This window comes from Henckelia pumila, chromosome 4 (genome assembly GCF_033568475.1).
Source record: "Henckelia pumila isolate YLH828 chromosome 4, ASM3356847v2, whole genome shotgun sequence".
Taxonomy (NCBI): domain Eukaryota; kingdom Viridiplantae; phylum Streptophyta; class Magnoliopsida; order Lamiales; family Gesneriaceae; genus Henckelia; species Henckelia pumila.
The window spans coordinates 121602694-121628011 of record NC_133123.1 but is presented as its reverse complement, the minus strand read 5'-3'; the positions used below and the strand labels follow the sequence as shown (position 1 = coordinate 121628011).

At 36.1% G+C, this 25318-nt stretch overlaps 1 protein-coding gene across 15 annotated transcripts; it reads left to right on the top strand.

Annotated features, from left to right (window-relative positions):
- The first annotated feature begins 2775 nt into the window (after positions 1-2775).
- Positions 2776-12018, top strand: LOC140894512 (nudix hydrolase 26, chloroplastic-like). Of its 15 annotated transcripts, none has more exons than XM_073303029.1 (9): positions 2778-2937; positions 5205-7450; positions 7648-7732; positions 9628-9743; positions 9823-9873; positions 10021-10113; positions 10744-10838; positions 11419-11533; positions 11756-12018. In XM_073303029.1, exons 4-9 carry the CDS (start codon positions 9678-9680, stop codon positions 11819-11821), a joined length of 486 nt encoding a protein of 161 aa, XP_073159130.1. In that variant the 5' UTR covers positions 2778-2937; positions 5205-7450; positions 7648-7732; positions 9628-9677; the 3' UTR covers positions 11822-12018. The 15 variants fall into 15 exon arrangements, with proteins under 15 accessions (XP_073159131.1, XP_073159130.1, XP_073159129.1 ...); XM_073303023.1 differs by having other exon boundaries at positions 2779-2937; positions 7387-7450; positions 9536-9743; XM_073303024.1 differs by having other exon boundaries at positions 2779-2937; positions 9546-9743.
- Positions 12019-25318: the final 13300 nt, after the last annotated feature.

The following is a 25318-nucleotide window of genomic DNA, read 5'->3' as shown; positions in this document are numbered from 1 at the left end:
TCTACCACCACGTATTTATTGTTGTATGCCATGTCTATGAAGTTACGGGTAAAATAAAAACACAATAATTGTAACATATGAACGTTGCATGCGTGTAAAATAGGGTCTTGTCTATGCTATCTTATTCGAGTAGTGTCCGAATGAGCATTCAAAGGCCCAATTTTTTTTGAATTTGAGCGAACATCTCAAATGCAAAAAATTTGGGTCGTTGGATACAGCACATGAGCAGTATCCATGTGCTAACATAGACAGACCCGTAAAATAGTACATAAATATTATGAAATTTATGTGTGATAAATATTTAATTGATAAGAGGAATGTAAGGAAGTTAGATGCATATTTATGGGAAAATGCGAAAAATGAAAGTTCTTACATGTATCTAACTTAATTTTCTTGAAAAATATAACGAAGTTATAAGATATTTTTAGGATTTTGAAAAGAGCTTTGGATTTAACTTTAATAATAATCGATGACATATCGGACACTCGTATCATTATTCTTGTCTTCAATGCACCTTTGTATAGATTAGGTAAAATGTATAACGTTAGATGTTACAAACAATAATGAATCAGGACTTTGAATTGTTAAAAGGGAAAAAAAATAATTATCAGGACTACATATTATTTTCTTGATTTACAACTTTTCATCTTTTCGTGTTTTTTATATCATTTTCTCGAATAATTATATTGTTAGAATTATGTGAATGTTTACGGTGCAACTCAAATATTTTAAATCGCACAGCAGTCCAAACGTCATAGTTCGATCGCTCTACCCAACAGAAATAATTATTGCACATCAACAATTATTACTGGTATTATGATTAATAAAGAAGAAGAAGCTTAATGGAAAAAAGCTAGTATGTTTCAAAGTAATAATATTTTTTTCTTGTTTCTAGAGATTGCATAAAAAAATAATTTTATAAGTAACAAATAGAAACTTAAATTCATTTTTAATATTTTCTTTTTTTACATTTAAATCAATTTTGTGCAGCCAGCATCACTACACTTAATATTACAAGAAAGGGAGTTATATTTATATATGCACGTACATTTAATATTTTCTTTGTTACAATCGACTTCCAGCTATGAACTTTAAATAGTTGAAATTTTACTTGGAATTTCCAAAGTCTTTTGTCATATAACAAAAAATAAAATTTCGAGATGTATATTTAATTTTCTTTTTTTCTCGGAAATATCTTCCTCAACCCTAAGAAACCGATCACGTATTCCTGCAACCAATTAAACAACAACAATATATACTAACCAACAAAGCACACGCGATGTGTGTGTAACATAATATATCAAATTTATTTGAAAATATTTGTGTTGTTACGGTATTCTAATTTTAATATTATGATTTAAATGATACTTAATAGTTAAAATTTATTGTAGAGGAACACTAAATTAAGAGGATATTTATGCAATAATATGTAACAAAATGATGGATGAGAGATTGAAAAACGTGGGAGAAAATGGAGAGAGTGGGGAAGTTTTTCACGTCAAATTATCATTTTGCCCTTTTGATAAAAAAAAAAATAAAAAAGGAAACCAAGGGTATATTAGTTCACTCACATTAATGACCAAAATCAGTTTTTCTATGAGATTCACCTATTATTAATTTAATATATATATATATATATGAGTTTCTTTCATATGTCCATCTATCATGTCCACCTACCATGCCCACCGATGATGTGGCATTATTCTATTGGAAATAGAATTTATCACATCCAATAAAATAGTGTCACATCATTGGTGGACATGGTAGGTGGACATGTTAAGTAGGCATATGAAAGAAACTCTATATATATATATATATATATATATATATATACTATTAATTAAATTTTAGTCATGTATATTGATCAACTTGGTTCCTAAATATGACATAGATATAAATTTACATTTATAGTCATCCTATTTTACCTATACTAATACAAATATTAAGGAAAATTATGAAAGAACTAACCCCAAAGGAGAAGAATTAATTCTCCCATCATTAGTAGAATTTTTGTTTTTTACTTTGTCACTGGTTACTTCGATAATTAGTAATTACGAAGTAAAATCTAACAACCAACTTCGATAATAACACGGACGAAGTAAAACTCACATTTTACTTCGGATTTTAAAAACCCGGCTTTCACTATTAATTTTGGGTAGCATTTACCATAAGCATATTATTTTTGATAAAGTAAAAAGTTTAATTACAAGTGAGGAAGTAAAAAGATGAATGATACTTTAATTTCCCATTCAGCTTTTCTTTCCAACTATTTCATCACTTAGGCCCGATTTGATACCTCGGATATCTGCTTAATTGGTAAATAAAACCGATGTTTGAAAGAATTTTTGTAGTTGAAATGTAACATGGATCGTTTAATATCCACCGTAAGACCTTGATTTCTTTTCCACGTGTTTTCGCATGGATTGAAATTGTCCCACTTGATTACATACATACATTTACCAAAATAACCCGAAACTTAAATAATAACTAGCTGTAGGGGCACACGCATTGCGTGTGTAACGAACAAACAACATGTTTTTTTTTTCTCAAAAGTAAAAGATGTGGGAGGTGAAAAAGTTGAAATGACATAAAAATCAACATAGTGAATTTTGAGATAGTCAAAATTGTGGTAGAAATTTTGATAGGAGAAAATATTTAAAAAAAATGTGGGTGTAAAGAGTATTTTTGGGCATTTAAAAAATAGACCAAAACATCAACAAACAATTTCTAAACCCTCAAACTTAATTAACAAGTAAAAGATAAAATCAACGTACTCGCTTTTGTAAGACCATAACCCTACAAATCCCTTCATTCTTGTGTTCTTCATCGCCGACCAGCACAATGGGAAACGACAGGAATTGATTCGTGCATTTCCGTAACCCTAAGATCGTGTTGATCTGAGAGCATAGATTTGAAGAATCATCGTTCCTGTGTAAGGTAATGTCTCTGAAATCTCGAAATGCTTTGAATGGTACCTTGTAAATTGGATTTATTGTCCTCACACCATCTCTTATATCTTATTCTGCGTTAATTACCTTCTTAGGTTTTATATTATTCATTTTTTTTATTGTCATCTTTTCCATGAAAATCGTGTCATAAGTTTTGAAATATTGAAATATCGGAATCTGTTCGGAAGTGTTTTTATTTTTTGGTTTTCCGTTGAACATTGATTATATATATTTTCTTGTACATGATTATTTCATTTTCGACATTGGTTTGATATAAGAAATGCCATTGGGTTGCCTCGTAAAATGATTTTGGCTAAAAAATCATTGTACATAAGTTAATTCTTGCTAGATAAAGTAAGATATTTGAACAAATAACTTTAAAAAAGTATTGATTAGGTATCTTAAAATAGAAAAACCACAGCTGCAATCCCCTTTCTTCTCCAGCCATCCACCACCGCCGATTTGCATCTCCAACCGTCCACCACCGCCGGGAACCCCTCGCCAATGCCATGTTTCGAAAGCCCAAGGTCTAAATCTCTCTATTTTGGTATCAATTTGGGTTTTACATGTTTTGGAAGATGTTTCCCTTTTTTTTAAAACATGAATTCGGGTCCCTTTTTTTATATACATAAATTCGGGTTTTCCTTTTTTATTATGTTTTACTTACAAATATATATGTCAATGTTTCCCGGTTTTTTTTTAACTTTAAGTTGGGTTTCTCTTTTAATTCCTTCTTGTTGGGAAATGTCTTGGCACAAGATATAGAACTTGTCCTCTACAATTTTATTTGATGTTGCTCACGAGTCACGACTTGAGCAGTATATACCTTAGATCTTAGTTTAATGGATTTTTATTTACCATCACTCGCTTTTCGTCCTTCCAAAATATCGCGTTCTCCTTTTTCTCCCCTTATTTTTGTCCCTCGACTTCTGTTGTGATTTTTTTCTGATCATTTGAATTTTACCATGTCAATTGTTCTAGTGATCTTAATATTTGTTGTTCGGTTTTCTAATGTGGGATGGCTCCTGCAATGGCCTGCAGCACTATGCGGCTATTGGAAGAGAATAGTGTTTAGCCATTTTTTCATGTTTGTTTATCTTCTGTGGAGGACTTTGTGTGCCTAAAATTTGCGTTCATGATTTTTAGCTATTGGGGATGAGACAGCAAACTCTTGTTTTCAATTAAAAGTTTTATTCTTGAAGTAGTTTAACTCCTGAAACTCTTTTTTTTTTATTAAAAATAATAATAATAAATAAATTCCAGCGGCACACTTTCTTGAAGTATCTGTTTATGGCTGAACTGTGTTTATGTTGTAATCCAAGATTCAATGTGAATTATCTTTGTTTGCACTGACATATGATGGATCTGTCTGCTAATGTAACATCCGGTATTTTTCTACGTAAATCCGCATGCATAATTAGGAAAATAATTAATTTAAAATTTAGAATTTTGGGTTAAACGATTTTATGTGATATTATGTGAATTATATGCATGATTTAAAGTTATATTTTAACATTTAACCCGCAAATATGAAATTTATGGATTTTTGAGTAAATGTTTATTTGATCGCGTAGAAGGGATCGTGGACGAACGGAATGTTGAATTTTCATCCAAAATATTTTATGAGATTTTTATGAGCCTTAAAATATTATTTTAAGGTGTTATTTCATGAAAATAGTAATATTAATATTTATAGATATATATGTAAGCCTATTTTTCTCCAAGATAAGCTATTTTAATGACTTTTTAAGACCTTTTAAAATCCCTTATTTTATCATTTCGGGATTTATTCTTAAAGTCAGATTTATTAGCATATTTAGGAGTTTTAAAATATATTTTTATTAGTATATTAACTAATTATTCATCCTAAGTATAATTATATTAAAAACTCTACCCTAAAACCTACCCTACACCACGTTAAAACACCCCAGCCGACACTCTCATCCTCTTCATCAGCCTCCATCAGCTTCTCCTCCCTCTTCTTCATCTGAAAACCATCCACCATAGCCGAATCTTTGAGGTTTTTAATCAAGTTTGAAGATCTGTTCGTCCCGGAGCACTGTACACGCTTTGTAGGCTTCGATCTTGTTATGTCTTGGTGAAAGGCATGTTGAATTCTCTTCTTGAACTCCATATAAGCTATTTAATTCATTCATGTCAATTTTCATTGATTAGTTGATGTTATTTACGATTATGATGAAGTTTCTTGGTTAGAACATGAAAAACTCATTGTTTGGCTTGTTTTTCATGCTAAAGCTCACGTTTTTGCCATGGGAGACGGGCTGGCTGCTGGTCTGAGATTCAGAGGGGTGTGTTAGGGTCCTTAGACTCTGGTTGTCTCGGTGTTTAAGGTTGGAAAGGGCTGGAACCGAAGCCATATCTTCTGATGCGCAGCAGATCGCGCAGGTTGAGCGAGGTTGGGAGATTGGCTCGTTCCCGGTCCACAGGGCGTGTTTTAGGGTGATTCCAGTTGGGTTAGAACCCCAAGACCTTGGGTAAGGTATTACAGGTGGTTCTCTGGCCGATAGTTGATATGGGCGTCCGAATGGCCTGAAGTCGGAACTAGTGTTCTGCGCGCGAGCAGAGAAATAGGCGGTGTTGTTTTGGTTCGTTCTCCTTCTACAGATGTCAGTTTGGGTTGGTTTTTAGCTTGTTGGAAACGTATTGAAGTGGGCTAGGTGGTGGTGGTGGTTCTCCGGCCAGGGGTGGACGGAGTAGGGCGACAGCAGCCCTTAAAGTCTGCTGCTCATGGCCGAGAGCAAGGTGAAGAGGGGGAAACAGGCTGTTGGGTTTTCTGGCGGGCCGGGTCGGGCTTGGGGTCCGGGTAGGATCCGTCGGGTCATGGGTCGAGTTAGTTGAGTTCAGGTTCGGGTTATGTTAGTTGGGTTCGTATATTTTCATTTTTAAGTGATTATTAGATTAAGTGGTATTTTGGGCTAAGTTAATTGTTTAAAAAATTAATTTGAGCTTTTAATTAATTTATCTTCCAATTATTTTCATGGGCTTGAGAGTCCATGGGAATTATTGGGTCTATCTGTGGAATTATTGGGTTTGTCGGTGATTATTATTGGGTTTGGGCTAGTTATTGAGCCAAGAACTATATTGGGCTTGGGCTAGTTATTGGGCCAAGAACTTTCTATTGGGCTTAAGCATGCTACTTGGGTTTAAACATGATTATTGGGCTTAATTATGATGTTTGGGCTTATATTATGCTAATGGGCCATTTTTAAAATGTATGAGCTTAAGTCCAGGTGACCAGCATTTTGGACAATCCCATTAAAAATTTACTAAATCCGGAATATATATTTAATTTATTTTATGCATGAAAGTTAATTTAAGTATAAGTATATATATATTATGAAAATTAATTAAATGTATATTACGGACATATTTGAAATGCATGCATACATAAAATAATTTATTTATGAAATCATGATTAAGAGTTGAGCAAGAAAATATTTTTATGATGGGAATTGAAGTGATGTGACAGCACAGTTCAGAGGTAGTTTACTACCAGCATAGAGGTGATTATTCACCGCCACACATGTTGGTTTTATAGACTGATCAGTCGGCACAGATTCAGTCACATTCATGGATATAACCATAGACCGTTTATAATGATGATATGTTCAACTATGTTAAGTATGTTAAGTATGTTATTTATGATGTATGCACAGTCAGTTATTCATGATACTTTACTTTAAGATCATGCATGCATGTTCACGTAAATATATGTATTAGTATGATTATGTGCTTGGGTGATTTTTAAACCTTGTTATTATGAGATAAAACATGTTGGGCCTCTAGGCTCAATACGCTTATATGGTGCAAGTGAGTACGATGATTTTGGTGACACGATTGCTCCGATCGTCGGTGAGGGCCTATGAGTTCACACGCAGACGGCACCCGTGACCGATGCTATTATTGCTCTTATGTCATGAAATTATTACAGTCCTTTTTAAACAAGTTATTCCTCATTTACATTTTTATGATGGTTTTAAAATATTAATTTTTATTTCGCATGCATGTTGAGATGATTGATGTTTGGGATTTTATTTTAAATTTTGAATGTTATAAGATTTTATGTTATCTGATACTCAGTTATGTTACTTGTCATGTTTTTAATTAAATGTTATTTTTAAGTATTTATACATATATGTATGGGCATATATGTATTATTATTATTATTATTTATTTTTAAGTATTTTTTTAAAAAAATCCTAGCATTTTATTAGATCGAGTCATTTCAACTAAATTGCTATTAAGTTGCATTTTTCCATTTTCTTGCTTATTATCTATTGGCCTCTCAATAACCCTTTGAATGCTCTTTATTGTATCTTTAATCATTATCGACTCGGGCCTCTTGATTTCTCACTTGAAAACTTTAAATGACATCACATATCTCTTTGCTGGCTTTCTGATTGTTTTCATTTTGAAGCTGCTGCTGTCAATTTAGTTGCCAAAGATAAACCTTCTGACTTATACTCAAAAATTGCAGAGAGGTTTGTTGATTTGACCATTAAGACATTAATTTTCATGCAAATTGAATGCTGGAATCTTATCAATCAGATTTGACCTCTTCAGCCAAATCGACTGCTAAACCTGCTCATGCATACTTTATTCTCATGTATTTCTGGCAAATTTACCTTCAATGGTATTCATCATATGTGCCATTCATATTTACTTACTGTCATTTTAGGGTCCATGATATCATGAAAAAAGATAGTTTTAAGGATCCTGAAACTGTTCCGAATGCCTTTCTTGCCAAACTCTTGATTGGTCAGGTTCGTATTTATTTTATAGAATTACCAGTAACTGAACTCTGTTTTCCTTGTTTTGAGACACCATTTTCACATCCAAGGATCCTGAAACTGATCCGAATTCCTTGCTTGCCAAATTCTTAAACATATATCTATAATATTCTCATGGAAATTTGGTTTTGGGTCGTCACATAATTAATCACGTGCTTTACTAAAAATAATATTTTTGAAGTTTCTAATTAATATGAAATGAGACGATATTAATTTTTTCATGGTTTAAAATAAGAGCCATTAAGCCAAGAAAGCTAATTCGGTAATCATTTCTTCGTAGTGCTCCATTATATATAATTTTGGGTATGAGAAAAATTATGGGGATTAAGTCCCCGCGGGGACGGGGATCAAGAATTCTAGATTAAAATAACAGAGAATGGGGCGGGGATGGACACTGATTTTGTATTCGGTGCGAGGATGGGGACTTGTTTTTTAATTATCTTCGTAAATATATAATTATCTTTGACTCATGTTATATTTGAACACGAATATGGAGAATAAATTGGTAAATAACAATGTATGGGTCATCACCTTTGCGATAACATCTCCTTTCATTGGGTGTGGGCCCAATGCTCTTGTAAAATTATCGGATTTGGATATGACTAAATTGAGATGGAAAATAAGAATGAAAATGTTTCAATTGTTGATGAACATGTTGACGGTTGCGGACTCTTTACTGTTGGTCCCCTACGTAGATGGGTGGAAGGGGATAACGAAAGTTGGATTTGCTCTCGTAGCGAGTATTTTTGTTCGATTTGCACTGGGTGGTGTCGGAGATAGTGGGATGATGGATATGTTGACTGCGTTGATAAGATAAATGAAATAATTGTTGAGGGTATCCCAAAATTTCTTGGTATTTCTTATTGGTTTACTCGGTCTGCTTTATGGATCGAATCAGTAGAGCAAAAAGAAATGAAAAATTGTAAGACTGGATTAACCATATGAAATATATTCATCAAAATCTCTAAAATAACTTACTCCGGCGAGGGTTGGAACCCTCAACTCTTTTTCTTGGACGATCGGATACCGAGAGCCACCTAGTTATGTTATGGTGACCTGTGACATTAAAGGTCCAAGATCTTATAGAGTGTGAGAGTTACGCACGGGTTCTTTGGGGCATAGTGCGCAACACACCTAGGTGCCTCTAAAATTAACACGAGATTCTATTATTGACCCAAATTACCAATACATGGTCATCTATTTTTTATATAGGTTTGTATACTCAATTTTATGTATTGGGAGATTAGGTCTCTCACGTTTTTGTTTTTATCTTGGATACCTTTGGGTTTGGGTTTGATCGGGTAGAACCCGAAATTTGATCCAAAGAAATTAGGTAGATCAAGTCCGGTTCGAGTGAATCCGGGTTGACCCGCTTTTTTTAAATTATTTTTTTAGACACTTGAGAAAGATTTATTATATTTTTATAAAATATATGTTTGAAAAAAAATTATCGTACACTGTTATTCTAATTTTTCATCACATAATATTTATTCAGTAAAATTTTGATTATTTGAACAATTGTTTGTTGAGTTTGTCTTACGAGACACGAGACAGTCTCACAGATCATTATTCGTAAGATATTTATAATAAAAAATAATTTTTTTTTATTTGTGACCCAAATTGAAGATTAATCTCACAAATTTGGCAGTTGAAGTTTTTGTGTTGTTTATTTTTTGTAATAAGTACACTTTAAAATTCTTATAATTATAATTAGACTTTCAAATGTAAATGTTATATATGCGAGATTTTGTTATTTTTACCACTTCATTTTGGAAGGGCATTGCAGTAATTACATATCGTGACTAAAAGCAAGGCAAAGTAAGACAGCGTTATGACTTTCGTTCGACCTTTCCTTCATTCTCATCCAGCTTCTCTTTTCCTCCGACGAACCAACACATTCGTTCCATTATCCTTATCCATGGAAAACCCACCTCAAGATTACCGAAGAAATGTCGGGATTTGTCTCATCAACCCATCTAGAAAGGTGGGTCGATGTTTATTTCTTGAATTTCTATTGGCTTTGTGTCTTTGTCTTGATAGATTTTTATGTGGATTTGTGTTAGATTTTTGCTGCTTCCAGGCTTGATATACCAGATGCTTGGCAGATGCCTCAGGTGAGTTTCAGATTTGGATATTATATTGACGAAAATGTGGTTGGGATTTGAGAAATCGACGGGACTTACGTAAAACCCAAAATTTTAATTGGTGGATTTTGTTTTGTTTTGTTTTATGCTAATCTTCAGTTCAATCTGGTTCTTTAGGGAGGAATTGATAAAAATGAGGATCCTAGGACTGCCGTCATGAGGGAGTTGAGAGAAGAAACTGGAGTTACCTCTGTTGATATTGTGGCTGAGGTACAATTTTTTTCAATTCGATGTGTTGACTTTACGAGTTTTTATTTCTGAAAAAGACAATAAGGTTTGATAAGGAAAGCGATAGAAATTAAAGGTGCTTGCCCCCATTCTGTTCTTCCCCGTGGCTAATAAGAGGACTTAATGAGATTTCAAAGACTATTCGGAAAACTATCTTGATTAATTTTGTACTTGTCTTGTGGTGCACTTTTTTTAACACCTTACGGCCGGGGAAGAGATTCGGCATTGAAATGCATAAATTTTCTCGTTACTGTCAGCGACGATGGGTTCCCCATTACCAGCTATGGACTTGATTTAAAGATAGTTTGTGTAGGAGCTTTGATTACATTTAGCAAAAAAAATTTATTCAGCACGATTGAAAAATGTTCATTCAACAGTAAATTGTAGTATGAGTGGTTGAAGTTTAATTAGTTTATATATTCTTTGACATTTTTCAAGTTCAGGCATTGAAAAAGTTAAACAGAAAGTCGAAAAGGTGTAGTTTTTTCGAACAAAATGGAAGCCTTTTATTCTGTGGATATGTCCAAATTCGAAAAATTCTGACCCTTTCTTCAACGTGCTTTATGGCGTAATGCATCATTGAGCTAGTCTTAAAGACAATTCCATCTTCAGGTGCCGTATTGGTTAACGTATGATTTCCCTCCAGAAGTCAGGGAAAAACTTAAGCAGCAATGGGGTTCAGATTGGAAAGGTCAAGCACAGAAATGGTAAGTACTTGTGCCTACTCGAACCATCGTAAACTCAATTTTGAACAGTGGACTCTTTATGCTGCTGGCTGCTGCTTTCGGGGTTGAGTTCACTTAAGTTGCAGTTTTTTATTCCCAATTTTCGGATTGAAGTAGACCATAGATCAAATCTACACCTCTTTTATTTTCCCTTTGAACAGATAGGGATTCGTTATACGATCCTGATAAATTTAAACTCGAAATGCCTCCTTTTCCCCCTCTTTTTAAATAAATTACTCAATTAAAGAACTGCTTTTATATGAGAGATCAAATAGTGATGACAATGGTGAAGCTCATCCAATTAAACTATTGTCGACTACAAGTTCAGAGAGAGACTTAATTGAGCTACCATAGGGGGAGAGAGAGAGTAAATCGAGCTACCATAGGGGTCTTGTAAGTGTAAACGAAATGGTAAATACACAGAGAAAATGGCCTGGCTAATGTATTGTCATTGAAGTGGAGCACTCATGCCATTTCTGGTTACACTATTGTACTTCTGACTTCTCATAATTATATTCTGTTTGTAGTCTTTACCAAATGCTGATAACTTGCAATACTACAGGTTTCTTTTAAAATTTACCGGACATGATGAAGAGATCAATCTTTCAGGTGATGGGACTGAGAAGGCTGAGTTTGGTGAATGGTCATGGTTGTCGCCGCAACAAATTGTTGATCTCGTTAGTTTCCTTTTGAACCTCAAAAAACTTTTAAAGGACTATTCAATGCGCCCTAATGCTAGGTCCAGTAATCCAAAGTTGATTTGGATATGCGAGGTTCAAAGTAAAAAAGTACACTCAATGTGACCAAATTAAAATGGATACTTGGATCTAGCATGTGGCATTTCATTAACCTCTCATCCGAATGTTGAATGGAATGTTCTCCTAAAATTTTGTTGACAGGCAGTGGATTTCAAGAAGCCAGTGTACCAAGAAGTTTTGACAGTTTTCTCTCCATATCTTGAGTAGATTGACAAGGTTAACCTTGTTATGGGATGGTTATGTGTTCCCGTGTCGGTTTTCTATTCTGGTCAATTTGCTTGGTTCATTCACAATTTTGTTTAATCCATTTTTATGAAAAATGATTTAAAAAGTTTATTTGTAATGTGATACATTTGTATCTCCCTCCTTGCATGTTATCTGTATATATATTGTTGTGTTGATTATTTAAATGAAATTTTATGCAGTACGAGTATATTAGTACATGCTGTAACAGTGTTGATGTTCGAAAAGATTGTGTTTTGATAACGAACAAAAATTGGAAACATTTGTCTTATGACCAATTGAGTAATGTTTTGTCGAGGTCACTCGTCTGCTTAGTTTAGCTGCCTCAAAACCAGTTTTTTAAATACCACGCATTTTTATGACTCACTAGGTTAGCCATTTATACCAACCTGTTCTTAGGAAAAGCGTGTTATGGCGCAAATAGTTTCCGAAATTAAAGGCCTGATTATAATGTTTTTGATATAAAGAAAATAAAAATTAAAACCAGACAGAACAAGCGATGTTGGGTTTTGTCGATTTTGACATGGAATTTACGTAACTATAAATTGTTATGATTTTATTACTAATTATCTCACTTATTTCTTTACATTTCTATTTTTTTTAATCGAATAAATTAAATAATTGTCGTACCAATGTGAGTCATGTCATGACAAAATAGTAACTTTAGGTTTAAAACATTTATCTATATCAATCAATTATGAAAGTGTGGCAAATAATCGATGAAAAGAGCACCACAAAAGTTGCTATTGAAAATGACGAGAAAATTGTTTTTTTTTACAAATAATAAAAGACGGATGAGAAATGAAAAAATGGAGAAAGAAAGAAAAGTTCAAACTATAAAGGTATGCATTATTATAGTTTTTTTCAAATTTTATTTTATTAAATATGTCATTACATTAAATTCTATATTTTTCAAAATGGCTAATTTACACAAAATTATGATATTTATTAGAACTATGGTTTTCAACTAACTATTGATTCAATTATATTTGTAACACAAATTTTTTTTATCAAATATTGTTCGCACTCATTTTATAATAAATGTTGTACACACTTTAAATAATCTCAATCAAATATTTTATATCTCCATAATGAAAATTTATTACATTTATTAAATAAACAATATATTAGAATTTCAACATCTTAATATCTTATGGCTTAATATTACAAATCTATTACATTTTATTCTACTTCACTCTCATTTCCTCCCGTCGTAGTTCCGGATGTTCCTTCGATATCATCTTGGTCTTCTTCATCACTTTGAATATGTTGTGTTCGAGTAGCGGCTTTTGACCAATCATTGAGCAAACATTGGGCTTTCAAGTTTTCCGGCCTTAAGCTAGAACGTCTCTCGTCCAATGTATTTCCTCCAATACTAAATGCTTGCTCCACTGTAACTGTTGAAACCGGACAAGCTAGAATTTCTTTTGCCATTATAGCCAAAATTGGATATATTTGTGTTTTTTGTGACCACCATCTCAAAATGTCGAAGTTTTCCTCATCTGTATTACTAAAATCAAAAGTAGTGGTAAAATAATTCTCAAGTTTCTGACTGGAACTTGATGATCCTCGTGGACGTTTCGTCCGTTCCCTTAATAAAAGTTGTGCTTTAGTAAGTTTAGAAGAAACCTTACTAGTTGCAGTGGATTGTGTTTCATGTGAAACAATTTGTCCACCATATTTGATGTTATATTCATTATAAATATCAAGTAAATGAGTTTTAATATTAAACAAAATCAATGAGATAGAAGGAATCGTTTCCGCAATAGGCTCCAAAGATTCATAATATAATGTTAACATGTCGCTTAAGCCATCTAATTTAAGTCTAGGATCTAAAACAAAAGCACATAAAAAAATTTCAGGAATGAGCAAAAAATATTTTTCCCATTTTGCTTTCATGACGAGAATACATTGAGATAAAGCACTATCATTAGAATTAACATGTTCATGAAAAATACAAGCAATGTTGCAACAATGTGTTAAAACTAAATGTGAAGTAGGGTAATAAACACCGGATAATTGGTCACTAGCATCATTAAAAACTTTTAAAATTTCACAAATACTAGTGCATATGTTCCATTGATTTGAAAACAAATAAATATCATGAGCTTGAACAAATTGATGAAAAAATGTACATAATAAATCTTTATATTCAAAAGAGGATAATAACAATTTATATGTTGAATTCCAACGAGTTAGAACATCTCGTGCAAACCGCTTAGGCTTCATACTATTTACTCTACAAAATTTTTCCCATTGCTTCATAACTTGAGGATGCGTCCATAAATAATGAATAGCGTTCCTAATTGGTTGAATATGTATGCCTAAACTTTTTAGTCCATCTTGAACACACAAATTTAAAATATGACATGTGCATCTAATATGAAAAATTTTTCCACCTAGTGATGGTTTACATATTTCAATAAGCTCACTAATACTAGAAGTATTTGCACTAGCATTATCAAAAGACATTGAAAAAACTTTGGTAGTTAGACCATATTCTTCTAAAATAACAAATATAAGTTGCGAAATATTTTGTGCCGTGTGTGATTCGTTGAAACATCTATATGCAAGCAACCTTTTTTGAATGTTCCAATTATTATCAATCCAATGACATGTAATACCCATATATGTGTTGGAAAACTGGAGTTCAGATCAATCACGATTGATACCCGGTGCAGCGGAAGTTTAAAAGTTTTATCATGGAACAATTCCATGGTGTGGGTATCAACCATTCAACGATTAAATTATAAGTGTGTGTAAAATTCAAATAACAATTAATTAAATTTTACCTTCAATCTCAAAGCGAGATTATTGGACACCAACAGAATTAATCTGCTCTTGTTGTCTCTCCCAGGAACTGATGAACTCCTTCAATCAGGTCCACGAATGGGGTTTAAATCCCTCTGATAGATTGCACTAGAAAATCTATCAGAAGTTTTTCTGCGAAGAGATTAAACGAATCTGATTCGTTATTCCTGACTGCAATTAAAAATCACAGACCGGAAATTCTCTGACAGAGCAAGGAGGGGCGGCCGAATTGTGAGAGTGAAAGGGGCTAGGGTTTCGAAAATTCTGCTCTCAAAATAATGACCTGTTGTGTCTAATTTCTGTACTGCAATAACTTATTTATAATGCAGGCCACTAACACCTTAGGGCCCATTAGTCATAAGTTGAGGCCCGACAAGCAAAGCCCGCATGTTCAGAAATTAATATAAAATTCATCGTGACTCCGATTGATAAACCGATTTTACCAATGTGCACAGAAACCATTTCTGCACATTTTAAAGTCAAGATAAATTTTCCTGAATCCGAATTCAGTGATTTCCAAAAATGTACATCCCTATGTCATTTTAGGAAATCCTACTCCCTTACTCTTATTTAAGAAGTCCAACTTCTTTATTCATTAAATTTAACTCTTTAAATTTAACTATCTCAACGGGGATTAAAAACTCCATTAAACTGTGTGACCCTCAATGGTTCAGGGATACAGCTAGCCGTGGGCTCACAACTCCTTGTGACTCGGAACAACGATTTCCGACTTGCCCAACGAATCATGGTAAAGCGCCTAGCAACATCGCCCCATGATTCCCTAGGTATCACTGATAGTGCCTACAAGAACCAGTAGATTTTGGTTAGCGTACAGTACGGTCCCTTCATCCATATATCCCGATCGAATCAACAACCATTGGTATATCGAGAGTCGCTCAAGATTCGATAACTATGCAATACATCTTGAAGATCAAATTAGTGACATCGCATGTGCTACTAAGAAACCATTTCTTAAATCACATCAAGTACTCTGGCCAGAGATTCGTCACACTAATATCTCCTCAGATCGCATAGGATATCCACACTCGCAAGTATGTGGTGAATCCTTGACAACAATGCATCGACTCCTATATGTGTTGTAACTGTACCCAATCCCGACACCTGATGACCCCCATAGAGTCGGTAAACGAGTCAAAGCACAGTACTAGCATATAGAGTCTCCATGATGTTTCAAGTAGTAAGGACTAATGGTGTACAACCAAAACCGCGGACTTTATCCACTCGATAAGTGATAACCACTTGGAAAGTCCGGATAGGGTAGTTCGATTATTCATCCTATGAATATCCATTTGCATGCTTCGAACATCTCCATGTTCCCTACCAATGAAACGTGGTACTCCGCATCGCAAATGCTAGTCTCAAACTCGAGCGATCCTTATCCTTATTATCGGACGGCTCAATCGACTAGGAACAGTTTAGAACATACAGTGACTATAAGATGTATTTCATGATAGACATCCCCATGTTCTACCACATCTTACATACACTATAGTATATTCAAGGTCTTTATCAAAACAACAATAGTATATCACAATATAACAATATGAAGTAATATAAAGTCATTGCCATTAATAAAAGTGTAAATTATATTAAACAAAAGATCGTTTGTACAAAGAGTCATCAAAGCCCATAGCCACAAGTTGGCTCACTGGGCACCCACTCTTTCAATCTCCCACTTGCCCTATAGCCAACTAGTCATACTACGTAGACCCATTGCTTCGCGATGTTTGTCAAACAATGGTTCTGGCAAGGGCTTAGTAAGCGGATCAGCGATATTGTCTGCAGAGGCCACTCGTTCGACAGTGATGTCTCCTCTTTCCACAATCTCCCGGATGATGTGGTATTTCCTCAGTACGTGTTTGGATCTTTGATGAGACCTTGGTTCCTTTGCTTGAGCAACGGCACCCGTGTTGTCACAGTACACCGGGACTGGACCAACAAATTCAGGAATGACGCCCAACTCTTGGACGAACTTCCTCATCCAAACGGCCTCTTTAGCAGCAGCTGATGCTGCAATGTATTCAGCCTCAGTGGTGGAATCCGCTGTGGTGTCCTGCTTGGAACTCTTCCAAGAGACAGCACCGCCATTGAGCATGAACACAAATCCAGAGGTTGACTTCGAGTCATCCACGTCACTTTGGAAGCTAGAGTCGGTATAGCCTTCCAATTTCAGATCTCGTCCTCCATATACCATGAACATATTCTTAGTCCTTCGTAAGTACTTAAGAATGTCCTTCACGGCTTTCCAATGCATTTGACCGGGATTAGCTTGATATCTGCTCGTGACACTCAGAGCAAATGCTACATCCGGTCTGGTAGATATCATCCCATACATGATACTACCTATAGCTGACGCATATGGTACATGTGTCATATTCTCTATCTCTTCATCAGTCTTGGGACACATAGACTTGGATAGAGAAACTCCATGACACATGGGTAGATGTCCTCTCTTGGACCCATCCATTGAAAACCGTTTCAATATGGTGTCGATGTAGGTTGATTGAGTGAGTCCTATCATTCTCTTAGATCTATCTCTATAGATCTGTATCCCAAGAATGTAGGATGCCTCACCCAAATCCTTCATCGAGAATCTACCTGATAACCATATCTTTGTTGACTGCAACATCCCTACATCATTCCCAATGAGTAGGATGTCATCAACATAAAGTACTAAGAATGTCACAGCATCCTTAACTACTTTCTTGTACACGCACGGTTCCTCCTGGTTCTTGATGAAACCAAAATCTTTTATTGTTTCATCAAATTTCTGGTTCCAACTTCTTGATGCTTGTTTTAGACCATAAATTGATCTCTGAAGCTTGCATACCTTATGCTCGCTTCCCATGGATGTGAACCCCTCTGGCTGCTTCATATAGATTTCTTCCTTAATGTCTCCATTAAGAAAAGAAGTCTTCACATCCATTTGCCATATCTCATAGTCATACCATGCAGCTATGGCAATAAGGATTCTTATGGACTTGAACATTGCAACTGGTGAAAAATTTTCATCATAGTCAACTCCTTGTCTTTGAGTGTAACCTTTCGCCACCAATCGCGCCTTGTAGGTCAATACCTTACCATCAGGCCCAAGCTTTCTCTTGTAGATCCATTTACACCCTATTGGAACAATTCCATCAGGAGGATCTACTAAAGACCAAACTTAGTTTGTATGCATTGAATCCAATTCAGACTGCATAGCTTCAAGCCATAAATTTGAATCCGCATCAGAAATTGCTTCCTTGAAGTTTCTTGGATCACATCCAATGTCGGGTTCATCTTGATCCCCTTCAAGAAGAAGACCATGTCGAATAGGAGGTCTAGAAGTCCTCTCGGATCTTCTAGATGCAGGCGTGTCCAGCAATGGTTCCTGAGGTGTAGGATCGTTATTTTGTATTTCGGGTTCTTCTCGAACTTCTTCGAGTTCCATCATCTCGCCTTTCTTATCCAATAAGAACTCCTTCTCCAAGAAGGTGGCATTCCTAGAAACAAACACCTTTGTTTCAGCAGGATAATAGAAATAATATCCGATTGAATTCTTCGGATACCCTACAAAATAACATAAGCTGGATCGACTATCCAACTTATCTCCCACTGTCTGCTTCACGTAAGCAGGACATCCCCAAATCCTTAAGTACGAATACTTAGGAGCTTTGCCATTCCATAACTCGTATGGTGTTTTGTCCACTGCTTTAGTGTGGACGTTGTTCAACAACAATACCGCCGTTTCAAGCGCATAGCCCCAAAACGAAGGTGGAAGCTCAGTGAAGCTCATCATGGATCGAACCATGTCCAACAAAGTTCGATTACGACGCTCCGATACACCATTAAGCTGTGGTGTCATAGGAGGAGTCCACTGAGAGAGAATCCCATTCTCTTTTAGATAGTCCAAAAACTCGGTACTTAAGTATTCTTCACCTCGATCCGATCGAAGTGCTTTAATACTTTTACCTAGCTTGTTTTCTACTTCAGCCTTGAATTCTTTGAACTTTTCAAATGCTTCAGACTTATATTTCATTAAATATAAATACCCATACCTTGAATAATCGTCAGTAAAGGTAATGAAGTAGGTGTGGCCATATTGAGTCCCAACTCTAAATGGTCCACAAACATCTGTATGGATCAAATCCAACAGATTTTGACTACGCTCAGGCTTCCCCTTAAAAGGAGATTTAGTCATTTTCCCTTTTAGACAGGATTCACAAGTAGGTAGAGAGTTAATATCAGACATATCAAACATGCTGTTTTTAATTAAATCCGAAACAAATAAAACATCTCTTAAAAATAACTTAAAACCGTTCTGCAAAATTAAACAAACATCTCCAATGGCTGTAGCTTCAACTCTGGAACCATTCCCGAGCCTCAGCTGGGTCTCACCCATTCTAAGCCTGCGACTTCTTGTCATCACCTGCAAATCATTGCAAATGTGAGATCCACATCCGGTATCCAATACCCAAGAAGTAGTATTAAGTGAAATGTTTATTTCAATATAGAACATACCCTTTGCAGTTCCCAACTGCTCTAGATATTCCTTGCAGTTGCGCTTCCAATGACCGGGCTTCTTGCAGTAATGGCAAACATCCTTGGATTTCCATTGTTTGAAGCCTTTATCTTGTGCTTCTTCTCGGGCTCGACTTTCTTGGGTGGGGCAGAACGTTTCTTGCCTTTCATACTTGGCCCCTTCTTAGCAGAAGATGAGGAGCCCACCAAGAAAGCTGGCTTATCCTTCTTAAGTGTGGATTCATATGTCACAAGCATATTGACCATCTCTTCAAGGGTGGCCTCTATCTTGTTCATATTAAAATTTACCACAAATCCTTCAAACGAAGAAGGAAGAGACAGAAGCAGTAAATCCACGTTGAGTTCATGCTCCAACACCAAATCAAGGGTCGCTAACTTTTGTATGAGCCAAATCACTCGTACCCCATGATCACGGACCGAAGTCCCTTCATGCATGCGACACGTCATCAGCTCCTTAACAGTAGCGAACCTTTCAGCCCTCGATTGAGCCCCAAAAAGTTCCTTGAGTTGAGCGTGAATGTCAGCAGCATTCACGGTGTCCTCAAATCGCCTCTGGAGTTCATCAGACATCGAGGCTTGCATATAGCATTTGGTCTTGATGTCATGGTCCCACCATGCATCAAGTTTGGCCAATTCCTCCGGACTTACGTCAGCTGGTGCTTCCTTCGGAGGTGATTTCTCTAACACGTAGAGCATCTTCTCCGAAGTCAAGACAATCTTCAACTTCCGGAACCATTCCGTATAGTTTGCGCCAGTCAACTTGTTTTGTTCGAGGATCGAGAATAATGGATTACGCGAATTCATTGTATGAAATACTGAAAAGAAAAACAGACATATATCAATGATTGTTTAAGCAATTTACTAAGACATAAAATAGGCGAATTTAATTTTATGAATCTCACTCCCACTATTTTAACGATTTCACTACCCTCTAGTGAAAACGGGAAACTTTTTCCTTAGTGAGAACATGGAGTCCAATTGACAAACTTATGGTCCCGAATAATATCAGCCAACCATAATTCTCAAAAGGTAGAGCCCAATTGCTTCCAAAGCAACCCCCATGTATTTACCTCATGTCCAATAAGGGCCCAATAATATGACGCCGTTTATAGTGACATGTCAAGATGACCCATCAATATTAAGTTGTGATGGACGGTCGCCATGTGGATCCCCCAATAATATGAGCCGATCCCATGGGAGTTCCACCCAACTTACAACATGTGTCGATCCAATGTACAGCTTTCCGACGGACGGGCCCCCCCAATAATATGAGCCGGACCGTATCCGCGGGTAGCATCACATACATTGACCGTTGATGGAAGGTAGGAACATTTAAACAAATTTAAATTTCCTTTATTTATCTTGATATCAATTTTAAATCATATTTAAAATGAGGGATTTTTAATTATGAAAATTTGTCTCATCATTTTTCAATTTATTGTATGCTTACCGGATTCATACAATTATGTCTAAAACATGCATACAATCATAATATCATATATTATATATAGGATGATCGATTTCATTTCTAATTGACTTGTGGTTGCCAATCACGAGTCTTAGTCCAATTCTAGGTAATATGCAGTATGCAATGCAATCCTATTACATTAGCTTCCAATTTACATTTCTTCGTCTTTATTGTCTGCTGGGCCCACCATCTTCAAATCTTGATCTCCCACTAAATCTAATGTATTTACAATAAATAGCAATGACAAGTAGGGGATACATTTTAGGGGTGGGAACGGGCCATAAACCAAGCCCACTTTTATTACATATGACATTCATATTGGGCCATAAACCAGGCCCATTAATAAAACCAACAACAATAAAACAAATGTAAATTCCTAACATACACCTACAAAATTGGTCATGGCAATCGATCATCCTTATCCAATAACTTTTAATTCAAAATTAATTTATTGGATATCATGCATATGGCAATTTAAATTTAAACAGGATAAAATCATATTTTATATATAAAATCATATTTTACATATAAAATCATATTTTACCTTTTATTAAATAAAATCATATTTTATCTACAGAATCTAATTTTATAGATAAAATCATATTTTACTTAATATATACATAAGATCAAATCTTATCATCAATTGTACCAAAAATAATTAATTTCAAAATTCAATTTAAGGATAAAATATTAAAATTTTCCAAAAATTCAAATTTATCCAAAAATCAATTTTAAAATTTTCGGACTCGAATAATTCGATCCGATGCCTCGTGAACCAATCAAAAACAATTTTTTGACCGGACCAAAAATAAAATTTTAACACATTAAAATTAATTTTAAATAAAAAATTTAATTTTTTCCCGCGGGCCGCCCGGGACACTCCCGGGCCGGCCCGCACCCGTGGGCGCGGGCCGGGGCAGCCCGGCTGCCCCTTTAGGGCAGCAACAGTTGCTGCCCTGGCGCCGCCCCTGGGCAGCGCCCAGCGCTGCCCTGGCGGCGCTGAGCGCCGCCCCTGGGCGACGCCGTGCGCCGCCGTGGGCGGCGCCGTGCGCCGCCCGGGGCAGCAACAATTGCTGCCCCACCGGGCAGCGATCCAATTGCTGCCCGGGTTTTGCCCCGGAAAAATTTTTTATTTAAAAATATTTATTTTGTTTCAAAAACCGAGACTCAAAAAATTTTTGTACAATCGATTAATTTAATCGTTTGATCTGAGCAACCTGGCTCTGATACCACTATTGGAAAACTGGAGTTCAGATCAATCATGATTGATACCCGGTGCAGCGGAAGTTTAAAAATTTTATCATGGAACAATTCCATGGTGTGGGTATCAACCATTCAACGATTAAATTATAAGTGTGTGTAAAATTCAAATAACAATTAATTAAATTTTACCTTCAATCTCAAAGCGAGATTATTGGACACCAACAGAATTAATCTGCTCTTGTTGTCTCTCCCAGGAACTGATGAACTCCTTCAATCAGGTCCACGAATGGGGTTTAAATCCCTCTGATAGATTGCACTAGAAAATCTATCAGAAATTTTTCTGCGAAGAGATTAAACGAATCTGATTCGTTATTCCTGACTGCAATTAAAAATCACAGACCGGAAATTCTCTGACAGAGCAAGGACGGGCGGCCGAATTGTGAGAGTGAAAGGGGCTAGGGTTTCGAAAATTCTGCTCTCAAAATAATGACCTGTTGTGTCTAATTTCTGTACTGCAATAACTTATTTATAATGCAGGCCACTAACACCTTAGGGCCCATTAGTCATAAGTTGAGGCCCGACAAGCAAAGCCCGCATGTTCAGAAATTAATATAAAATTCATCGTGACTCCGATTGATAAACCGATTTTACCAATGTGCACAGAAACCATTTCTGCACATTTTAAAGTCAAGATAAATTTTCCTGAATCCGAATTCAGTGATTTCCAAAAATGTACATCCCTATGTCATTTTAGGAAATCCTACTCCCTTACTCTTATTTAAGAAGTCCAACTTCTTTATTCATTAAAATTAACTCTTTAAATTTAACTATCTCAACGGGGATTAAAAACTCCATTACACTGTGTGACCCTCAATGGTTCAGGGATACAGCTAGCCGTGGGCTCACAACTCCTTGTGACTCGGAACAACGATTTCCGACTTGCCCAACGAATCATGGTAAAGCGCCTAGCAACATCGCCCCATGATTCCCTAGGTATCACTGATAGTGCCTACAAGAACCAGTAGATTTTGGTTAGCGTACAGTACGGTCCCTTCATCCATATATCCCGATCGAATCAACAACCATTGGTATATCGAGAGTCGCTCAAGATTCGATAACTATGCAATACATCTTGAAGATCAAATTAGTGACATCGCATGTGCTACTAAGAAACCATTTCTTAAATCACATCAAGTACTCTGGCCAGAGATTCGTCACACTAATATCTCCTCAGATCGCATAGGATATCCACACTCGCAAGTATGTGGTGAATCCTTGACAACAATGCATCGACTCCTATATGTGTTGTAACTGTACCCAATCCCGACACCTGATGACCCCCATAGAGTCAGTAAACGAGTCAAAGCACAGTACTAGCATATAGAGTCTCCATGATGTTTCAAGTAGTAAGGACTAATGGTGTACAACCAAAACCGCGGACTTTATCCACTCGATAAGTGATAACCACTTGGAAAGTCCGGATAGGGTAGTTCGATTATTCATCCTATGAATATCCATTTGCATGCTTCGAACATCTCCATGTTCCCTACCAATGAAACGTGGTACTCCGCATCGCAAATGCTAGTCTCAAACTCAAGCGATCCTTATCCTTATTATCGGACGGCTCAATCGACTAGGAACAGTTTAGAACATACAGTGACTATAAGATGTATTTCATGATAGACATCCCCATGTTCTACCACATCTTACATACACTATAGTATATTCAAGGTCTTTATCAAAACAACAATAGTATATCACAATATAACAATATGAAGTAATATAAAGTCATTGCCATTAATAAAAGTGTAAATTATATTAAACAAAAGATCGTTTGTACAAAGAGTCATCAAAGCCCATAGCCACAAGTTGGCTCACTGGGCACCCACTCTTTCAATATGAACAACTTTGCCAATGATCACTCCAAATATCGGAACACAAAGAAACTTTATTATTCAAACTATAAAATTCCTTAATTAATTCTTTCTTTTGATCAACGACTAACTTTTTCATTGTGCGTTTGAGACTATTTCTTGGAATACGTCTAATAGAAGGATTTGCACTTGTAGAAAGCCAATTTTCAAAAGATAATTTATCGCTAAAACTAAAAGAAAGTTGTTCAACCGCACAAAATTTAGCCGTTTTTTCTCTAAATCTAGCTTCGTTATATTTAAATAGTTGAGATTCATTACCCGATTGAGAAGAGAATGCCGGAATTTGAGTTTGACCACGATCAATACCAATTTCCACCGGATGATTTTTCTCGATATGCCGCGTCAAAGTTCCATAACCACCTCCTTGTTTAAATTTGTAACATTTTGAACAATATTTGCATTTGGCTTGCAAATCACCGGAGGGAAGCGTCACCTTGTCGAAGTGTTTGGTGAAGATATCGGATGTCGGGCGAGGCACCGCTCGAGTTTGTCTTTGAGAGGCCGCCGGATCGTTCATACTTTTTTGACTTGCATGCTGACGTGGTGGTGGTGGTGGTTGTTCAACTTGTTGTCTTTGTTGCGCCTCTTGTCGAATTTCTTGAATTTCATCATCGGAATATTCAAGATCAAATCCATCGACATTGAATTGAGGATACTCAACCTTGGGTGGTATGATGCTCTTTTCCTTTCCTTTTCCTTTGTCACCCCTACGACTTGATCCCGCTCCGGACATTTGTAATTGTATAAATATGAAAATAAATCAACAATTGACAATAAACCAATAATCGAAACTTGATATTTTTGATAATTCAAGAAATTAAAAGGAATTGAGAATAGAGAGAATGAAGAGAGAATTGTGTAAACAAAATGAAAGGAGGTTGGGAGTATTTATAGATAAAATCATAAAAAGTAGGTTTTTTTTAAAAAAAAAAAAAAATTAGACGGTTGACCCGACGGGTCGAGCGGGTCGACAACGGCCACAAGATCATGGCAGTTGATCTCAACGGCCACGAAATTGTGGCCGTTGAATGATCCAACGGCCACTTGCTAGTGGCCGTTGGATATGGGCGCCCTGATGGGCGCCACGTGTCCAACCCGCCGAGTTGCTGGTTTTCCTAAGGGAAAACCGGGATCGGACCGCCTAGTGGCCGGTCCGGTCCCGGTTCCGGGTTGGGCCCGTTGACCCAGTTAACCGGCCCATTGACCACGGGCTGGGTCCGGGCCCAACCCGGCCCTTGGCCAGGTCTAGTCCTTTCTCCATATACATTCCGATTGGTATGTTGTATGAACAATATAAGGCTGAATACTTTGCAGCTTATATTGACTCGGGAGCAGAAATTTGTACAGCAAAAAGGGGAGTCTTCCCTGAAGAATGTGAAGAAGAATTGCCAAAAATTGCTGGACGAGATTTCTCTCGAAAAATTTTAATTCTTTGCAAAGGAATAAAACAAGCAGAGATCCTTATGGGAGGAGCAGGTCAAACACCCTGATACAAGGTTAAAA

What these genes read in the sequence shown, in the direction of transcription:
- LOC140894512 (XM_073303025.1), top strand. Translation starts at nt 9,591, where the DNA reads ATGACTTTCGTTCGACCTTTCCTTCATTCTCATCCAGCTTCTCTTTTC. An exon ending in TCATCAACCCATCTAGAAAG is followed by an intron (nt 9,744 to 9,822) that starts GTGGGTCGATGT and finishes GATTTGTGTTAG; the next exon opens with ATTTTTGCTGCTTCCAGGCT. An exon ending in ATGCTTGGCAGATGCCTCAG is followed by an intron (nt 9,874 to 10,020) that starts GTGAGTTTCAGA and finishes CTGGTTCTTTAG; the next exon opens with GGAGGAATTGATAAAAATGA.